Genomic DNA, 22,501 nt, shown 5'->3' on the forward strand with positions numbered 1-22,501 from the left:
AATAATTTGTCTTGCAATTTCATAAAATATAAAATTTTCCTTTGATTCATTTTGCAATTATTATGATATTTATAATACTATACTACATAAGTTAATTTATTAACATTGCTACTTGGAAAATAGTTAATGAAAGAGAATATTATCTATTTTACATATGAATGGTTTTTGCTATGCAGAGAAAAAGTATTTAGTATAATATAAATATGTCTAAATTTTCATTATTTTATTTTAATATAAATTGTTATTTATATGAAAACAATTACTTTTGTCCTAAATGTGTTTACTTTTTGTCTGTTTTTTTTTTCTTTTTTGTTATTGTTAATATTATATTTAGTTTTGAATAATTTTATACAATTTGAAAGATTCCTAAGTTTTACATTCCTATATAAACAGCGAATTAAATACTGAAATATTTCACAAAAAAAAAAGTGTGTTTTTCAAACAAAAAAAAAATTTTCATAAGTAGATATTTATATATTAAATTTTATATAAATATTATTATAGAATTTATGTGTATAATTTTATTATATTTAAAAATAAAATAATATTTAAAATTTTTTTTAAAGTTTCTAAACATTCTGTAAAGCTAAAATCACATCCAACCATTAACATAAAATTTTTCTATTTCAAAAATATTGTTATAACATCTAGAAAACCTTACTCTATAATATAAACATTATGTAATTGATAGTAAATTAATTATAGGCAGCCTTCTTTACAACAATATATAAAAATACGTTGAATGATTATTTTATACATGAATGAAACTTAAAATGAACAAAAAAAATTAATGCAAATTATCACTATTACTATGTGATGTGGAACATATAGATATACAAAATATGTACCATCTAGAGTTAAAAAAAAAAAAAAATTAAATTAATTAACAATCAATTACATAAAGATGACGCTGTTAAAAGTTCAATCATACAAAATTTTTATCCTGAAAAATGCACAATCAAATCTATTATTTAATATATTTAATTTTATCGTACAAATATCTATTGAATAACGAATGCACGAGAACTACCTTCAGTCTGAAATAAGTTATATTAAATTAAAGATCTGATCATATTTTTTCGGTGTTAATTTTATGTAAGGCTTTCTAATTTTTATTTTTGTTTTTTAATTTGCGAATGGCTTGGTTTCAAAATGTTTTTCATTTCGCTGTTTAATTAAATATTAAACAATAAAATACTTTTTTGAGTTACTCCTTTTTTTCTCGTTTTTTTTTTAATTAATAGATTTTGTAAGAACCCTAGTTTTTAATAATGATTTCTCGGTAGTGTAATCTTAGCTTTTTAAAATATTAATTACTTTGTTTCCTTTATTAATTATTCTAAATATCATATACATATATAGAATTTGCTTTTGAAACAAACATTTATTTCTGTTTAAAAGAAACAGAATTCTGTTCTGTATGAAATCTCACTTTCATGCCCAAGTTTCTTTTCCAAACTTTTTCGATTATCATTTTAACAAACAAATTTTGATTATTATTTTGGTTTGTTTTTAATTTTGTTTTTTTTTTTTAAAGAACAGAACACAAAAAACCTAAAAGCATTCCTGATTTCATATTATCATTTTCATAAATTATTTAAAATATAAAATTTCATTTCAAAATATTCACAAAGTATTTTTATTAAAAAAATACATGTGTAATCAAACTGATATGAAAGTACAAATAAAAATTTAAATGTTAAAAAAAAATGTTTCTTTTTTTCTATTTGCTACAATTAATTGTTTTCAATTTTTTTGTTCTAAGATCAAATAGTTTAACTTTTTTTGTAATATGCATTAATAATTTAAATTAAAAAACTTTTCTTGCTTTATGAAATAATTTCGATTAAATATCTTTTGCATTTTGTTCAATATTTAAGCTGTTGTCGTAACTTGCATTTGGCAATATGGGCATTCTGTTACTGTCAGTGCACATGTTTCACATAAAACATAGTGATTACATGGGTCTAATGTTACTGAACGATTTTTTTCTTCACATTTCATACATTTTGTTGCTGTTTCTGAATATAATACTTTTTCAACTTCTTCTAAGTCTGTACGTAATTTTGTCTAAAAGAACATAGAAAGTGAATTAGTAAATAATTTTTTACAAGCATTTAAATTAAGTTTATTTTACTAAAAAAAAAATTTTTGGAAATTAAGTTATATCTAAATTATATTTATAAGAAAACTAACTGGATGTGGTTAAGTGATACCAAATGTAGATTATTATTTTTTTTTTCGAATTTATGACAATAAATTTGTACACATTAAAAAAAATTGAGGTTTTTCGCTTCGGAAAACTATGACATTTTAGTAACTTTTATAAAAGTCTAACTTCAATTAAACCCCAACGCAGTCAACTGTCGAAAACAATCACATGATTATCATTTAGGAAATAGATGAATACGAAATTCTCAAAAACTACTTCCTTAAAGTGATGGAATATTACTTTTACTATGCATACTTTTAATATGCTCAATACTTATAACATAGTTTATATAATAATATTATATTTAATATTATACTTCAATATAGTGTATATTATCAATGCAAAAATCGTTTATCTTGAAAGCTACGAATTATATGTAAATTTTTCCAACACTTTAAGTGATGAATCTTAAAGAATATTGGTGAAAGTTTCCAGTTTAACAATAAAATTGCAAAATAACAGAAATTTAATTAAAAAATGCCTCTTCAGATTCTAAATTTACACAAATTAACAATTTTTACAGAATCTTAACGAATTAAATACATAATTTTTAACATGTTATTATGTATTTTGAGAAAACACTCACCTGCAATAATTTTAATTTATGTATTGATAAATTGCGTAAATCTCTAGTCATATTTAACTGAGCTTGAGCTGAGTCATAACGCTCTTTCCATTCTTGAGCTTCTTTTGAAGCTTTATCCCTTGCCATTTCAGCTAAAGTTGCCTGAAAAGAACAATTCGATATTTGAGGTAATTTTTGAAAAGATTTGAAACTTTGTACAACATTCAATTATACATTTAATTACATTCTATATATCATTTTCTATTACCTTTCTATTACATTCGTCTACGTCTAATTTCCAAGATGATGATAGTTTTATAATTTGTGCATTTTTGTTATTCAATTCTTCTTTCAGTCGATTTATTTCCGATGATAATGGATTAGAATTGATAGATTGCAATGCAAATTGTTTACTTTGTAGACTATTTTCAAATAAATTATTACCAACAGTGCTATTTGTTAGATCGTCTCTCATATTCAAATCAGATATTCTACAATAACATAACAAGATAAAAATTTAAAATTCAATATTACTTAAATTAATATTTTTAGATCTACCTTAATGATGGGCTAATTGATAATGGATCACCGAAGCCAGGTGATATTATATGTGATTGGAAAAATAAACTATCAGCTTGATTTGACAATGAGTTACTTAATTTTGACGCAGAATTTCCACCACTAATTGAATTTTGTATTCCACCACTAAAAACTTCAGCTACTGAAAATAAATTCGAATGATTTGTTGGACTATAATTTCCTAATGAGCCATGACCAGGAATGTTAACTGCAAAAAAAGGAAAGAAGAATTATAATTTATTTTTTTGTCGTTCAATGATTCCTAAAATATGATTTTTTTAACAAGTTTCAAAAGCAAAATATCAAATAATAACTAAAGAAAAAAGTAGTTATATTAACAAAAACATTAAAAATAAAACAGATATAGAATATTTTAGAGGTAAATTTTAAATTTACCTGATATTGAATTAGTTAATGGTGAATTAGGAATGTTAATTGGTGCTGATGAGCGTTGCAATAGTCCTGATGCCAGCCCAGCAGAGAGTGGATTATCCCTTTGATTTGGTACGATTTCGTCTATAGAACATGATGCTTTTTTACGCAATTTTATTTTTAAAATTAAAATTTTTTAATAAATAACTGTGTATTTTTGTTTTGCAAAGTTAAATTTAAAAAAAAGAGCTTAGTCAAATAGAAACCCAAGCTAACCCTTATTGAATGCGTTAACAGAAATGAAAACAAAATTTACGCCAACAAAAAAAAAGAAAACAAATTCTATCATTTATAAACCTACACAAAACTTATGGTAATTTAAATATTTATCCGTTAGTAACTGAAACTAAATTTAATATTTTGTGTAAAACAGAAATACCACATTAATATATGTGTTTGTAAGAATGTCCAAACAAATATTAAATCAGAATTTACGAATAACCAATGTTAGTTTTATGAGATAAAAATTAATATACTTGAACGTTAATTTTACGTATTTCTTGTGGACTATATTCCCTCCGAAAATCAACACAGCATCCGAAAATTAAAAACAATAATGCTTTGAAAGACTTAAATAATGCTATGTTAATCAATTTTCAAAACAGCCCAATTTAATCATATTCAGCAATCGTAAAAAAGGTATACAGAAAACGATTAATATTCCACTATGACTGGTTTTATTTTAAATTATAAAATGCATCAAGACTTGTGCAACAAACTTAATACAAAAGTTTTTTTACATAAAAAATTTTAAAACATCATTTTAAAATTTAGTTATTTGGTTAGTGTATTGAATTGTAGCAAAAAAAATTTATGAATAAAATATTAACGAATGTACATACATATATTTATATTTAACAAAAAACACATTATTTAATTCAATAGAGAATAAAACAATTAAAAAAAACAGAAAATTCACATCGTATTTTAAATCTAATCCATTATACACTTTTATATCGGGTCTTCATTGCAAAAGTTCTGAAACACTACACAAGTCTAAAATTTCTTTTTCAGTTAAAATTAGAAATTAATAAAACTTAATTCACGAAAATTATGTCAAATATAAAAATTTAAGTTTCAAAATTATGTGGCACAATCAATTAAAATTATTGAAAACGCATTTTCTGGATATATTTAGAAAAATAGTAATAAATTGAAAAAAAAATAATGAGCATATATGTATGTTTTACTTAAATTGTTACAAAAACTCAAGTTCTCTTAATAATAAAGAATCAAAATTCAATTTATTAACGAATTTTATCCATTAAAACACTTGAGCTAATTATATTAAAGTATTTTATGTAAATTAGAGATCACAAAGTTTTGAAAAATTTTTAAAAGGACATTTTATTTAAATTATTTCTGTAATACAGATTTGGTTAAAGTAAAAAGTGTGCTTACTATTTCTCGTGTTTTCAACATACATATATCAAAAAGAATATTTAGTTCAAGTGTATAATAGACCCTAAACAACAGATAAATAGATAGAATCGAACAATTTAATCTTGATAGATACGTTTTAACTTAATTGACTTACATATTCTTTCTAATGGTAGTCCAAAGTTTAAAAATTTTGTTTGATTTTTTTCTATCGAATTCATAATGTTGTCATTTTCCATGGCCATAAGCTTAAATATAAAAAAAAAAAAACAATTAATATGATAAAAAGAAGTGAACCTAATCAATTTGTATTTAAGCACCTGTTTCGCCATGTCAAAATCTGGAAATTGTGGTATTGAGTTACAATTATTAATTTGTGATGGATTCGTATTATTGCAAGTACCATTTGTATTACTATTGCTTGAAAATATTGAATTTTGTTGTTGTTGCTGCTGTTGTTGCTGTTGTTGTTGTTGTTTTTGATGTTGTAATTGTGCACCTGGTGCTTTACTATGTGAATGATTAGAGCCTATAGATGATGTACTAGCGGATTCACAACTTTCACCATTACCATTTTGTAATGCATGAGCCTAGTTAAAAAATTTTAAATCAAAGATAATAATATGCCAAGGATTAATTTTTTTATTAATAAATGATGATATGAAATTTGAATTTGAGATTAATTTTTATAAAAACTTACATTTTCACTATTTACTTTTGTCGTCTCTTTTTTATTAATTTCTGGTAATGCACTAGAAATAATATCGCTCAATGCTAAATTTGTTGAAGGTCCATCCAACTCGCGTGGCTTTTCTTCTGTTAAAATATATGCTTTGGTTTTTCGAATTTCGTTTCATAAATTTTTTATTCATTGTTATTTTTTTTTAATGATATTTTTTTTTTGTTTTTCGTATTGTTGTTTTATATTTGTTTTATATATAAAATAATTTTTTTCGTTCGTTTTGTTGTTTGTTTTCGTTTATATTCATGTATATATATATATATATTTTAAAAATTTTGCAAAATTCAAATTGTCCACCAAAATACCAGGGAAGAATTAGTATATTTTGTGTATTGTTTGTGTTATTTGGTTGGTTTTAATTTTCAAAATTTTCATTTTTTGTGGTTAAAATATCAAAAAATTTTGATTCGATTAAGAAAGTAGAACATGTTAAACCGAGAGCAAAATAGAAGAAAAAAAATACAATTTTTTGGTTAATACAATTGTCTTATATATTTATTATATAGCATGTGTTTTTTGGTGAGAATTTTTTTTTTCATATAAATCAAATTTATGAATGTTAAAGAAAAACAAAAACTATTGCAAATGTTATTAAAAATTATTTTTAAAAAACGAAGAAAACAATCTACTATAGAAACTAAGAGTTGAAATTCAATTTATAGCATCACATATTGGTTAAGTAATTTAAATTAGTTAAGTACAAAAAATACATTTATACATACATATGTATTAATTAATTATTAATTAATTATACATTATATATAAATGTACATATATATATATATATATTAAAGCACAAAAAATTAGCAATATAGGTTGAATAAACAAAAATAATTAGAATATAATAAAAAGAATGCAACAAAATATTAATAAAATATTAAGAAGCTTTAAAATTCCGAAAATGATCAACAAAATGATAGTGGGATAATGCAATAGAACAATGCAATCGTACATTATTATTAATAATATATGTGAATATTTATTAATAAAAAAAATGCATAACTTTCAGTCCTAATTCAAGACCAATCTATTGATGATTATTTTTAAGTTTTAATATTGATATGACACTGAACCTTGAATTTCAACTGAACTAAGAAAAGTGCAAAAAAAACTTGATTTCTTTATTTTTTTAATCATTTCATACATATATATTCATATGTATATGTATATGAAAAATTAAATTAAAATTCATAAACAATTTGAATTTTTCAAAATAAATAATTTTTATATATGATTTTAATAAAATTATAGAAAAACAAAGTCACAAAAATTCAAATAAGAAAAAGCTTAGTATAGCAAAATAAAAATTACAGAACAATTGATTTTAAAAATTTGAATGAAAAATGTTAGCTTATTGAAAATTTACTAAAAAAATTAGTTTTCGAAAAACTGACTTTTTTACAAAAATGATTTCGTTAAACAAAAAATTTTGTTTTGAATTTCATTACTAGTAAATTTGTAATTTCTTTGAAATGTTTCAATTACTAGTAAAATTCATTCAAATTTGGATATTTAATGGATAATTAATTTCAAAATTTCGATTGATCTTTTTTTGCCAATTAATATGTTATAAGTTGACAGAATAGAAAAAAGAGTAATTTCAAATTTTAAAGATGTTTTGGTGTAATATGATATGTAGGAAGTTTATACTCAACCGAATTTCTCAATCATGCATTTTTCAAAAGGAAAACATCTTAAGTTAATGAAAAATTTTGTAAACAAACTATGAAAAAAGAAAATATGAAGCAATTGTACAACACGTCTTTTTTTCCAATTAGCTAACAAAAATTGAAATGAATTAAAATGAAAAATGTATTCATAATAAAATACTGCTAATTAAATAACATATCGCAAAGTTTCAACAAAAATTTATGATTGTTTTTGATTTTTCTTGCTAATTGTATTATTACTCTTTCTTTTATTAAATCAAATACTTACGTTCAACATGCGCAAATGCACAAAACACACTACGTGGACAATATCCAGCTTGTTGAACATCATTACATTTAGTAGATTTATAAATTTCTGGATGAAATTGTTGTTCTGTTCTAGTATGACAATATTGACAATTATCCCCAGCTTCACAATTAGCTGGTTCACCCCATTCCTCACCATGTTTAACATTTGGACATGGCGTTGATCTAAAATGCAGAGAAAATGATTTATAATTAACTATTAAAAAGAATATTTTAAATATAAAATTTTTTACCTATATTTTAGTTTACGTGGACTACGTCGCTTATCTTTACTATTATGATATTGAGGACATGCATAACCTTGCCGGCATAATCTTGGTGGTCTTTTACACGGTTCAGTTTTATAATTTGCTAATACATAGGTTGTATCCTGCCATTTTGGATCTTCATTCATTAAATTACGCTCTTTATCTAAAGCATTTTGTGCAGTAACAACACCACCAACACCTCCAGTTCCAGCAGTGCCTGTGCCGTCACCAGCATTTTCACTATTTTGTAATGCTTCTAATTCTTTGATATCATATACAGGTGGTCTTTGATCGTGTACACCATGTGCAAATGCACAATGGTGACCATTTTTAACACAATAACCTCTAGCGTCAGTATCATGTACGCACATACATGTCTTATAATATCTTAAGTGATAACGGCGTTCTGTATCACCAGCTGTTCGATGTAAGAATGGACAACTAAAAATAAAAGAGAATAATATACAAATAAAACAATAATATTAATGAACATAGATAAAAATATTCAGGACATTATGAAATCTAACGTCATTTCATAGTCAAATTAAAATATCGTCCAATTTATCAATTCATAAAATATTTAACCATACAAGTCAAAAATGCACATGTATGACTTCTTGGGTTTTGCTTAAAGAAACTAAAACTGACAGAATAAGAAAAATGGCATAAGTAAATATTATTCAAAAAGAATTATTATTATTTATTTACAGTTTATACTGCAATATTGAACGTGTATTTAACAAGTATCATTGAAAAGACATTTAAATAAACTTAAGAAAAAGCATGTTGTTAATAAAAATAATTCTGTTTTTATTCAACATAGGTACTTAAATACTAAGTAGGTACCTGTTGAATAAAAACAGGACAATTAATTAACTCGGTGAACATATGTACATATGTACATATGTATGTACGTTTTTAAGGGTTAAGATAAGCTATTTTTCACATTCAAATAAAATACACATAGTATGTACATATACACAAATTTAAATTTTTTAATTTTGTGGCATAATTCGTTATTTTTAATGAAACAATTGTGAAAGTATGTATATACTTACATATGTACAATATACACACTAAAAAAAAAAAGTGATAAAAAAAAATAACAAAAGCAATGAACCCACAAAATTTTTCCTTCAGTTGACATTGAAAATTTATTGAAATTTAAATAATTCGTGAGTATGCACATACATACATATATATGTTGTATATATGCATGAAATTTATGTAAAAGTTTTTATAAATTAATAATGTACCTACGTATGTATACATTTATCTATTTATGTACTCTCCTAATATTATGTTAAATAATATGGAGACGCAATCGTATGTAAAAGAAAACATAAATCGCAAAAATAGAAGAAACGCACCAGAATAAATATACATGCATATATATATACATATGTACATATTTATGTACATATGCCAAAAGCTACCAGAGTCTACAAATAATTGAACCTATTAAAAATGACCTACGAGTAAAGTGATTTAAATGATTTTTATTTTCAATATAGTATGTATGTATGTATGTATAAATGTAAACACAAATAAGGCCATTATTACTCTTACAAATTCTTACAAAATAAAAAACAGTGTACATACAACATACAGTAGAGTCGCGATATAGTGACCAATTAAATGTTCAGGGTGGTCATTGTTACGAGGAGTCTACTATTCCGAGACTAGTGTTTTTTTTTCTTCAATCAATATTATAATTTATTCTTCATCAGTAAAGGTTACATTTGTTTCAGAAAAATAATTTTAAAACTCTTATTTTTAATAAAGTACGCATATTTAATTTTATTTAAAAATAAAAATTATAAAATAAAAGTAATAACATCCATTCAGTTCAAAACAAATACATAAAACAAAACTAAAAATTAACAAAGAATCTGAAAATATAAGTTAGGAATTTAAATAACTTTTTACATTTATTTGAAAGAGTTCTGGTTTTGACGCATTCATTTGAAAAAATCTGTAATCTTGCATTCTTTAAATGTTTGCTTACTTTGCTCCAAAACAGCTCTTTCTCGAATATTTTTCAAAACGGAAATTTCTTCGTTTGTTGCACGATTTTCTAATGCGTATTTCAAACAGTCGTTGATGGCTTTGATTCCATCAGAATGACTCATTTTAGTTTGAACTTCTACTACCTCTTCAGATACGTCAGTATCATCAGATTCAATTTCAACAGCAGGAGTTTCATCATCTAAGTTTACATCTTCATTCCACGTATAAATATCTTTTGATGATAAGTTGGCATTTGGACAAATCTTCTGAAATAATGATTTTGTAATGTTCATTTCCTGATCTGAAAACATTTGGGATTTTAAATTTATTAATGGGATTTCATCTTCAGAATCATATTCATTATCGAAAGAAGTAGAAAGAATTTTTTTCCAACACTTAGCTATCATTACAGGTTCTAAACTTTCCCAAACTTTCGATAAGTTTGTAACAGCATTACGAAGGTTAAATTTTTTCAATATAAATTCTAAATCTTCAGCCTTATTTGCGATTATGTGGGACAGAAGTAGATTTCTGTATTTCAATTTTGTGATTCTAATACAGTTTTGGTCCATAGGTTGGATTAGGGCAGTAACATTAGGCGGCATAAACATTGTAATGATTTGACCATCATCACTTATGAGTTCATTTTCAGGTGGATGACTTGGAGCATTGTCAAGCAAAAGAAGAGCTGTTTTACGAAGACCTTTTTGTTCAAGGTAGCATCTCACTTGAGGAATAAATTTTGTGTCGAACCATGTTTTGAAAATTGAGCAAGTCATCCAAGCTGATTTTGAAGAATCATAATCTACAGGAATGTGTTTATTTTTCAGGCAACGTGGATTTTTTGACTTTCCAATAACAAGAGGTCTTATTTTATGATCACCAGACGCATTCGTGCACGCTAAAAATGTCAAACGTTGTTTACAAACTTTTCGGCCAGGCGCATTTTTTTCTTTGTTTGAAACGTAAGTTTTATCCGGAATCAGTTTCCAATATAAGCCTGTTTCATCCGCGTTGTAGATTTGATCCGGCGCTGGATTAAGCTGCTTTATTTTTTCTGCTAATTTGATTAAAAAAGGATCTACAAGTTCTTTTTGAGAAGACAACTTTTCACCACAAATTTTTATAAATCGAATTCCGTGTCTTTTTTTGAATTTTTGGAGCCAACCAGAACTAGCAGAAAAGTCATCTTTTTTATATATTTTTTTGTAAAAGTATTTAGCTTTGTTCTTTAAAATGGTACCATCAATCGGTATATTTTTTTTTCTGCCTTCTAAAAACCATTCATACAACATTTTTTCTAGCTTAAAGAATTCACCAGTGCGCATTGTTTTTCGTTTACCTATACAGGTAAAAAAGTCATTTTTACACAGAAATATACACTAATTATAAATTAATGTATGTTTTTCTACTTACCTAGGCCACCAAATGAATTAGCATTAGTAGAACTAAGTTTTTGACTCTGTTTTTTTATAGAGAAAATTGTAGACTTTGCAATACCATACTTCTTTGCTAAAACTGAACTGCAGACTCCTTTTTTTAATTCATCTAGAATTTCTAATTTTTCTTTTAGAGTTAAAAATTTTCTAATATTTCCAGTCATTTTTACTTATTAGGAAATTGAAAGACTACGATATTATTGTTTTAACACTTCCAAATTACTGACAAAAAATGTAAAGCAATGTACAGAAATGCAAATATAGAAAGCAAAACAAAAAAAAAACAACTCCAATTGTAACGGTTTTACAATAAGGAAAAAAACATGTGGTTGATTTACAAAAAATATTTTTTAGGGTCACTATTTAGAGTTACAAAATTGTTTTGGGTCACTATTTAGAATACGCAAAATTCAAATGGTTGGGTCACTATATTGGGAGGTCACTTTACTGGATGGTCACTATATCGCGACTCCCCTGTATATACATAATGTACATAAATACGTACATATCTACATGACTTAAAGTAAACTGCCACAAAAAATATTTTGTCAATGGAATTTTAAGGAATTTCCTACTAGACACCAGAAATAAGTTTCGAATTTAAATAACAAGATATATACAAGATACATAGGTTTTGCTCAAAAATAATTAAAATTATTTGAAATATCCTCAACTTTAATAATTAATTGGGCTAGAAATACATACATATGTATATATGCGCGTACATATGAATGGGGGTACAAATAAATCTATGTATGTATGTATAAATGTTGGAAAAACTTTTAATTTTAAAATACATAAACAAATAAATTAAATGATTAATTAAGACACTTAAGAGCAGGGGGGCTGGAGATAGTCAAAGAAAATTAAGAAAAAGTATTTTAATAGTGGGCTTTGTTTTTCTTAATGTAACTTAATTACTTTATCTTTTGAAAATGTGAAATTAATATTTATTAGTCATTACTCATTACATTGAACTCCTCCAATTTAAACATAACAAATTCGTATTTATATTTACTAGTTACTACATAATACATGTAGCTTTCATCTATAAAATTATTTTTAATTTAAATATGTATGCATATAATGTACATATGTACTTAATATATTAAACACACACATACAAAACACTTTCCAATTGTCAACAACACCATGCTAGCCTTCCACATTTTACGCACTTGTAAATATTAAATAATTTATAAATTCTTCTTTGCATTTACATGTGTTTGAACATCATCGCTATCGCTTTTATTATTATTATTTTATTATATATGTACATAAGTATGCCTATATAATTAAATTATATAAATAAATTTTAATAAAAATAAAGTTTTTCAATTGTATCTTTCGTTATTTTACGTACATATGTTGTTTACACACAACCACATGCCCAATTAAATAAATTTTTATTATTGTAAAATTAAAATAGACAGGTTTCTTTTTTTTTGTTGTGAACTTGAGAAGTTACTTGGGAGAAAAAAAAATGGCGTTCTAAAGTTGAGAGAACAAACAATAAAACAAAAATTGCGCGAAAATGTAATTTAATTTTGTAAAAATATTAAATGAAAACTGTATAGGTAGATTTAATATTTATAATTATTATATATTTGTGTACATACATATATAAAATAAATTGCTTAAATATACATATGTATATACATATGTAAATGTTTTGGTAATTGCAGAAATAAATATGTAAATGAAATATGAAAACAAAATCAGTCAACAAATTTTACAATTCAGTGAACTCGAAAAACAAAAGAAAAATCTATAAAATATAAAAAGAAAAAAAAAAAGCAAACTTCACAGATCCTAAATATTTTCTTCATCTTTCTATGCATGTATGTATGTATGTATGTATACGAATGTAAAATTTTGCAAATGACGACAATCGGACATTAATTTTTCATTTTCTCTTCTAATTTTTTACTTTTGCAGTTGCAGGTAATATTATGCTCTACAATATTGTTAGCGAAAAATATTTTCCTTAAACTTCATGTGTTCATATGTATGTATGTAGATCTCATCTAAAATTTTTTAATTATTTTTGTTAAAGATTTTTATAATACGGATAGGACTTTAATTTGAAGTACAATAGTTTTCGCACTCAATTTGAAAGTTTGCAAATTTTTGGAATGGCATGATGTTATTTTGCTAATAAGTTATATATACATAGATATAACTTTAGCAAAATAACATCTAGATTACATATTATGTACAACCTGTAGGTAAGAACATGTTTAATACTGCTTGCAATTTACCGTAGTCCAAAACATTTACGGTTTAAAATCTCTTAACTTTAGGTGATTTTTACTTTATATTTGACACCCTCCGCATTTCCCAAGCAAAGTAATTTTTCTAAAGAAAATTTAGCTAATAAATTACCCTAAACAAATTCGTATTAAATTAATATTTTGTGTATCGTGACATTTACCTCTTTAACAAGTGCAAAATGTGTTTTTTACAAAAATATTTCAAATTATTGCATACACTTAGGATGAGATTTATAGATGAATTCGGGGATTAAATATGGAAGTTAAGGTAAAAAAAATATAGTTTTTATGACATCATAACATTTAGTCTATAGAAGAAACACAAAATCAAAAATTTAATGTTAGCCGCATAAAAAGCCGACAGAAAACGGTAACAGATGACCATCCATAACAAAATCACTTATTATTTTTGAAAAAGTTTTGGCAAAAAAGCGACATTGAACTTACATACATACATATGTATGTTTTTTTTTTTTAATTTTATAATGAATGAATTTATTAATTTCGTTCACTGTTATGTTTTGAAAATAAAATATTTTTTTCATTCAATACCGTTGAACAAAATGCTCCTTAAAACCAAATGTTTTGTTGCATTTGGTATCAAATTTGTTTTCAATTTTCTTACCCTCTAACGTTTTAAAAAAATTTTGAAAAAAGAACAGTCACAATTTCAGGATTAAAGAAAAGATTGAAATGAACTAAAAATGGCTAAATTTTTATCTCGAAATTTCTCGGAACAATTATACCGAAACGAAAAATAAAGATTCTTTTTTCTTTCAATATTTTTAAAGGATACGTTAAGTCAAATACATTGATTTTCTTTCAAAATATTCACTGATTCATTAAAGAAGAAAAAATCGGAAGTCACAAAAAGGATATAGCAGTGCAAAAAATTTCCTTAGTCTAAAGTCACATTTTGTGTAAGTTAAGTTATTTTTATTCACTTTCAAATCAAAATTTTAAATTTTTTCACTAAATATGTTATTCTCATTTTTGCAACATTAATTAACTCAATTTTTCAATTGAATTTTCGCGCTATTTCTAAAAATACCAACGGAACCTATCATTTTCGAAAGCAAAGTGAACGAATAATGACTAACTCTTATTCATATATTACTCGTAGAAAAATTGAGATATGCAATACAAAATTCTTCTCACTCGAAAATTACATAATACAAATATGATAGTCATTGACTTTCTTCTCACCTGACGAGTAAAATAATGTAATGTAAGATCGTGCCCCTTACTATTTGAAAAAAAAATTAATGCTTTTTACACTTCTATCGACTTTAGGACATTAATTGATGAATGTGCATGTGCGTATTAACCAAATTTTGGTAGAATATAAAAATTGGAATTTATTATTATGTACATATGTATGTAGGTACATGCATGCATAGTGATGTGATAAGAAAATCACTCAATTTATTTTTATTATTTCATAACATCATTGTAAGTAGATACTAAGTTTAAAATCTGAATTATAGCACAAATTAAGAATAAAAAAATCCATGATTACAAATTTCGTTAAGTTTATCTAAAGTGAAGAGCTTTTTTTATGTCTTTTTCTAGTTTATGGAGGAAAATTGTATGTATAGGTTTTGTTTGACATCATTCTTTTTTTTTTGACTTTACTAAAATGGTTGAAATTAGTGCTAATTAATATTCAAAAAATTTTTTCGTCTGATTTTACGCAATATTTTTTCATTATTGTATAACTAACTTATTTAGTTAAATTTATAACATGAACATAATATACATACATACATACTTATGTATACCGGCATATTGTAAACAAAATATGAATCGTGAAATTAATAATACTAATAATTACTGAATTATTTTAGAACTATGTTAATATCGAAATCCTAAAATAAATCCTTTCTTCAAAAGTAAAAAGCATTTCCGTCGACCTTATCCAAATGTAGTAAGGCGCAACAACTATGGCATTCTGTTTATAAAGAATTTATAATTTATTAAGACTAAATTTCTACTTAATTAGGGACAATTCTATATTATTAATACACGTAGAACATTTTCATCTACGGTGAGTGTATTTTCAGAAATACTCCAACCTCCTGAGTACATATTTCTCTACCTTCCCCTTTACTTATGTTGTTTTAAAATAAGTAGGAAATTTTGTGATACAAAATTGAACATCAATTCGGTACTTATCTAGTGTACATTAGTCTACTTTCACTAAATATTTTCTTTGAAGAGATTAGTTATTAATAAATTTTAAACCTCATAATCTTTAATATTAACAATAAAACTATATACATAAGTACCTATTAACCATCTGTTACTGATTTAGATGTACCTGCACAATAAATATTTTAAAAATTTAGCTCTAAATATTTATTAATTGTTTAGTTGTTTTAAGTGAGTTTAAGTGTTAATTGCATCTTCTTCTTCATACAAATTTTTCTAGTTTTGGGCAGTCATAACTGGAGAGGGGATGAAGGTAAAAAAAAAATTTCTTCCAATTCAATAAACTTTATATTCATAAGTATCTTAAAGAAACTAAAAATACAGGCCTCTACAACTTATTGGCTAGAGGCTAGAATAAGAGCGACATCAAAAATTAAAAAAAAAAAAAAAGGTCACGATAACAGTTAATTTCAACTGCCATTTGGTCTTTTTCATTCTTAACTACGCTATAACGCGATGGAAAAAGCCAGCCGCTTTTCTGCGTTTGCAGAGTTAAAGAAATTTTCTTAGTTTCGTTACAATAAAAAAACAAAAAATGCCATTTTTAGGATTTTGTGGGTTTAGAACTTTTACATGAGTTAATATGTAAAAATTTTCTTCTTCGAAGTAATTTTCAAGTAAGGATCTATTTATGTATGTGTAATATTTCCGCTGTTTAAAAAGGTATAGAAGTTTTGTAAACCGGTCTACGAATGGACATCAGTTAGAGTAAAACCAATAAGCCAATTTTTTTTTTGGGAAAAGGGTTTTCGGTACTTTTTGTAAGCAACGAAATACGAAACGAAACCTAATCTAACATTTCTTCAACTGAAAAACTTTATTTTCTGCAAGTTGCAATTATGAGTTTTTTTGCAGTAGATATTTTTGCATCTCTCAAATTTATTAAGTTCTAAGTTTGAGATGCAAACGCCACTGCATATCAAAAAGACTCAACATTAGATACCATTGTGCATATCACATACTTATTTATATGAATTTATTTTTCGTAAGAGATTATAAAATTCATATTATACATATAAATGTTAAATTTGTTTTAATATACACACAAACAGAAGATTAACAGGTTATGTTTATTACAAAAACAAATATGTAGAAAAGTGGATGCCTATTTCAAATTATGTATGTATATATGTATGGACATATTTCAAAAATTGAATAAATATATATGCACATATGTATGTAGTAACATTTGTAAATAATAATATTAAGAGCTTTGACTTATCCACCTACAGATCATTATAAATATTTGACGACACACAATATATGCTTAATAAATTAAAATTTCAAAAAAAAGAATTTGATTATAAAAGCATATCCGGTTTATGCATCAATTCTTTTAAGGGTTATTAATTTGCCACCTAAATTTGAAAATGTTTGAAGACATAGTGTGTACATAGATAATTAAGTATCCATAATCAAAGCAAAAAATTGCCAATCAAAATATCGGCAATTAAAATTGTATTAAAAACAAAAAACATAAATAAAGCATATCAATTTAATAAAAATAAAAAATATTACGCTTCCTTCTAATTATCAAATAATGAAAATATCAAGAATTTCGGTAACAGTCCAGAACACTAAAAACTCACACTATTACATCTTCTGACACAATACAACAGCAATTTCTCAATCAACACTTAACCATTTGCAAATGCCGCGATAAACAAAACATATACATATACTACTTTATACACTAGTGCGTATATATTTAGTCACACAAACACATTCTTTTCTATTAAAATCTATTATTTCAATGTTTTTATTTTCTATTTACGTGCACTTGTATGCGCAACAGCAAAACGAAAAATAAGAAAATAATGAAAGAAAAAAAAAGAACGTAGATTTAGAACGAGAAGGAGATATTGTATAAGTAAAAAAAAATGCTTTACAAATTGGAATCCCTTAAACAATTTTTTCTTTTTTTTTTTTGCTTTTTTTTATCTTCTATTTAACTTTGTAGCCTTTGTGACTATTTTGAAATAATTTCTTATAAAAATTATATGAACTTACTCATCTCCATCTGGGCATATTCCCGTAGTTTCATCATATTTCGTACAATAATTATCAGCACTATAATTAAATGTTCCATCGCGTTTTCGCACAGGACGACGACGTCTCTGATTCATAAAATGCCAATTAAAACAAATGAACGGACGATGCTGATTGCATTTGTGCTGCAAAAATGATTGACACTGTTCCACTCGAAATTCTTTTAAATAACTACATTAAATCCATATAATTTATATATGAAACGAAAGGAAATTTTTTAAATTACTTAATTTTTATCGATTTTATTAGAAATAATTTGATACTTACGTATAATGATTCGGTTTTTCTGGTTGTGTCGCCAACAAAATTTTTTGCTCATTCGCCATTTTGCGTCTATCAATACTAGCGCCAAAAAATTATACGGTGGCGTCAATGAAAATAAAATTTTGTATACAAATCAAATTTGACGTTATGCATGTGGTATGTATCATTTTAGATAAGAAAATTTATATGGAAGAACCATATGATATGACTATTAGTATAAAACATAATTTCAAATCTTCATTACATTTAATAGGAAAATTTCATATTTCATTAATCATTTTAGCACGCTAGTTAATCAATATTATGATCATATAAATATCGAGAATAAGAATAGTATAATTACAAAAATTTATTTGAAAGATTTATAAAAATAAAATATATTGTAAATTATTATAATACCGTGATTATGAAATAATTTAATTTAACATACTTAATTTCGTTCGATTCTAATATGCAGCATTTTCTTTACAGCAAAATGTTAAAAACACCATTAAATGTACAAAACACAATATTAAGTTATGTTGATATTATTCTTTACATTACTAGTTTAGCAGTAAGAAATTAAACTTTCTACGGGTCTCCTTAATCTTGTTTGATTTTGCTTACTAGTAGAAGTGATGAAATTCCACTTATTATTCCACACACTTAAAACGTTAAAAACAAATTTAGAAATTTATGTTTTAAAAAAATGGTAAAAGACTTTAATCAAATTTTCATTTGCTACAAACAAAATAGGAGTACGCACTAAATTTTTTTTTTGGAATGCACCTTCATGGCCGTATATTTAGTGTTAACATCTGGCACAATAATATTTGTTAGCACCTAAGTCAACGGTCAGGCTGACAACCATTATAATTTTAATAATGTCATTTGCTGTCATCTCACATTGACATACCATACATTAGCCAGAAGTATAATTATTTCCCGATCTTGCTGACATTTTTCGTAAGTTAGAAAAAAAGTTACATAATTGTGAATATTAAAATAAAATTTCATTTAATAGAAAAGCAGTAACAAATTACATATAAAAATGTCTGACGCTCCTGTTGGTCGCCCTATGAAATTCCCTTACACTTTTTCTGCCAAGATAGCGCAATTTCCAATTAAACATTACATTAATAATCAATGGATCTGGAAATATTATTTCATCTCAGTTGTGGCTTGTCTACCAATTTTCTATAAAATTCACAAGCTAGGTAAAAAATCTTAAAGTCTTAAAACATTTTAAAATAACATTTTTTTTGTTTACAGCAAATTCACCAGCAAATGTTAGAAACTGGGCTGAGTCAAAACGTAAGGAAGAGGCCGAACATCATCATTAAAATATATAGTTTGATATATGTATTTATGGCTACAAAATTAGATCATTAAATTGTTCCCACTTAAATAAATGTAATTTTAGTGGTATAAACTGAAAATCTTTTAATTAAAAAAAAGTAAATTTCATCTTATATCTTTTTTGAAAAAGAATGTGCTAGCGTATATGCAAGTACATCCAAGTTTTTAAGCATGTAATGCGAATCTCTAAAACTATGATATAACGCGACTTATAAAATTATATCTTACTATGTTCAGTTTATTTCTTCAAGAAAGTTTCTAAAGAATTATATAGAAAGCAACTTTTACTTTCTAGTTTGAAATGTATATGTATGTACATGTAACTAGGTATTCCAAGTTTAAATGTAAATTTGGTGTACTATCAATCGTATCATCGTACATCACCATTTTAATGCACACTTCAAACCACATGATCGGCAGGTAAAAAAACAAATGCGATTGAAAATTTAAAACAATTATATTCAAATTATTTTTAAGAATAAACAGATTTTAAAACAAATAGTAATAATTAAACTGCTTGAAAATGATCGGCATCAATTGTAGTGTATATGTGACCTTCGTTGATCATAAAATCCAGCATCGATCTGAAATCAATATATTTTATATAAAAAGTCGAAAAATTTGTAATGTTCTGTATTATCAGAAATTTTTAAAATTCTTACGTTATTTCATTCTTATTGACATGCCTAAATCTCTTTTCAAGCTCATTTCTACTAATACCATCTGCATCTGTGTAGTTTCTAATTACATCAAGTACTGCTGAATGTTTGCTATCTAATCCGTTATTTGCTTCACTACCAAATGCATTTGCATTGTTTAGCGCTCCTCCATTGAATTCATTAGTGTTATCATTGTACCCTTTCTAAATAAAAGGACAAAAAATTTCGTATTGATTATTTGATCTTATTGAAAAAAGAATAACAAAACCTTTGAAAATTCTTCTGTTTTATATCGAGCATTTAGAACTTCAAGCATGTGGTTTGTTAATTCGTTTATGTCGTTTACGGTTACTAATTTGAAAACCATGAGAGTTTTTGTTCCGCTATGCTGTCTAATTGATGCAAAGACTCTGGCGTAATTATTCACCATGACATCTGGTGATTTGATGGTGTCACCGTCTTCTAGCCAGTAGTGGGCATCAATCCTACCACTGTGATCCTCTAAGGTATAAGTAATTTTTGTAGAAGAGGTTTCAATGTTTCTAACGATTGCTACTGTTGTTACCATTGCAAAAGCCATTCCGAACATTTCAAAATTACCTTCCCCGGCTTGAAGAATTTGTTTTATAAAAACAGGGCATACCCCCTTAAAAGAGTATTCAAAATTTTATCCACGCTTAACAAGTAAAAATCATACCTTACCTCAGCTTTCTTTTCAGATGTTGCTTCGGCGCTGGGACCAGCGGTGGAATTAAAATTATCCCCTCCGACTTGGTTGTGAAATTAGGTATATAATAAATATAAATTTAAGTCAGCATAAAAAAAAATTATACTTACAAGTATCATCCATTTTTAAAGGTGTTAAAATCAATTAGAATAAATTGATAACTATATCACAAATTAAAGAAAAACAATTTAACAAATAACGCCGCCAAAATTTTGCAAGTTTTTGTTTTGAATTCCTCCTGATGGAGATTAAAATATTGAAATATCGAAATATCGATATATATTATGAGCTTTTGACGATATTTAAAATTCTGATGTGCAAGTCGATTTTTATCGATTTATTTTCATAAATTTTTCACTGCAGTTATTACAGCATTCTAAATGGCAAGTTCCACACTTAAGTTAAAAACAAAAGTGATTTTCAGCGTCAAAATTTACACAGAATGAACATACTATAATGGGATTACCCAAAATCAAGCGAAATTATCTTAGCGAATTCAACTGCCAGCGGTAAAATACTCGAAATTCCTATTTCATTGGTGATTTTTAACGGTGGATGATTTCCATTATCAAGCTAGAACAAGCTTAATGGAAACCGCAACAGTACAGTATTTTGCATATAATGTCACACATTCATTGAAAGAAATAATGTCAAAAAACCTGGCAGCGGTAAATTAGGATTTTGGGTTTTTTTTATCGCCGTCGGTTAAAAGCGCAGCGATAATTTCGGTAATATTACAGTATGTTATTAAAAAAAAATTACTGTAATAACGCAGTAACTAATAATGACGATTAGAGTTCTAAGTTACTGTTCACATATACGATAAAATTCAAGATTTAAACTGAGTCAGATGAAAGTCGTATATATACAACCTTACAGTGCGTTCCAAAATAATTTTTACAGTAAAATCAATGCTTCAACTACATACCAAAAAAACAATCGATTTACTCTTATGTACCGAAGGACTGACATTTGATATCTAAATCAAATAAATGAAAGTTTTAAATCAATTCATAAATAAATAAAAAATAACTTAACGAAGTATGTAGTAAGTACCTAACATATGTGAGTTTCGGGTTCAGCCTTCATCCACATTTTTAGGTTAAAATTTTTTTTCATCCAGTCTTTAAAGTTAATTTTTGTTTAATTTAGAAAAGTGGATGAACTTACTGTAAAGTCGTTTCAGTTTTGCAATTTGATAATAAAATGAAGCATCTTGATTGCTTAGAAATATTATCCAAACGTCCGGACACTGAGCACCTTTATTTGAAAAATAACAGAACTTACTCTATTCTCATCAGATTTTCTATCACATTTAAAAAAGAAAAATGACGATAATTAATTTTTTGTGGTAATTTGGATTTGCTCATTTTTATTTTGACTATTTTTTTCGTAGT

The 22,501-nt window shown here is 25.6% G+C and overlaps 3 protein-coding genes across 6 annotated transcripts; 1 reads left to right on the forward strand and 2 right to left on the reverse strand.

The window, feature by feature from the left end:
• Positions 1–417: 417 nt before the first annotated feature.
• On the reverse strand, positions 418–18,452 carry LOC129608791 (RING finger protein unkempt). 4 transcript variants are annotated; one of them, XM_055520519.1, is made up of 12 exons: positions 18,384–18,452; positions 18,078–18,287; positions 8,120–8,575; positions 7,849–8,051; positions 5,869–5,984; positions 5,489–5,758; positions 5,326–5,416; positions 3,753–3,887; positions 3,336–3,564; positions 3,046–3,268; positions 2,799–2,939; positions 418–2,070 (listed from the first exon to the last, which is right to left on the reverse strand). In XM_055520519.1, exons 1-12 carry the CDS (start codon positions 18,440–18,442, stop codon positions 1,876–1,878), a joined length of 2,328 nt encoding a protein of 775 aa, XP_055376494.1. In that variant the 5' UTR covers positions 18,443–18,452; the 3' UTR covers positions 418–1,875. The 4 variants fall into 4 exon arrangements, with proteins under 4 accessions (XP_055376494.1, XP_055376495.1, XP_055376493.1 ...); XM_055520520.1 differs by having other exon boundaries at positions 3,753–3,872; positions 5,869–5,999; XM_055520518.1 differs by having other exon boundaries at positions 5,869–5,999.
• Positions 18,453–19,204: 752 nt separating this feature from the next.
• On the forward strand, positions 19,205–19,791 carry LOC129608821 (uncharacterized). The gene is made up of 3 exons (XM_055520559.1): positions 19,205–19,325; positions 19,384–19,576; positions 19,632–19,791. The coding sequence occupies exons 2-3, from the start codon at positions 19,411–19,413 to the stop codon at positions 19,700–19,702; spliced, it is 237 nt and encodes a 78-aa protein (XP_055376534.1). The 5' UTR covers positions 19,205–19,325; positions 19,384–19,410; the 3' UTR covers positions 19,703–19,791.
• Positions 19,792–20,156: 365 nt separating this feature from the next.
• LOC129608824 (replication protein A 32 kDa subunit) lies at positions 20,157–21,462 on the reverse strand. The gene is made up of 5 exons (XM_055520560.1): positions 21,215–21,462; positions 21,080–21,147; positions 20,646–21,023; positions 20,381–20,580; positions 20,157–20,302 (listed from the first exon to the last, which is right to left on the reverse strand). The coding sequence occupies exons 1-5, from the start codon at positions 21,225–21,227 to the stop codon at positions 20,227–20,229; spliced, it is 735 nt and encodes a 244-aa protein (XP_055376535.1). The 5' UTR covers positions 21,228–21,462; the 3' UTR covers positions 20,157–20,226.
• Positions 21,463–22,501: the final 1,039 nt, after the last annotated feature.

The sequence above is a fragment of the Condylostylus longicornis genome, unplaced genomic scaffold, assembly GCF_029603195.1.
Source record: "Condylostylus longicornis isolate FDR11 unplaced genomic scaffold, ASM2960319v2 ptg000036l, whole genome shotgun sequence".
Taxonomy (NCBI): Eukaryota; Metazoa; Arthropoda; class Insecta; order Diptera; family Dolichopodidae; genus Condylostylus; species Condylostylus longicornis.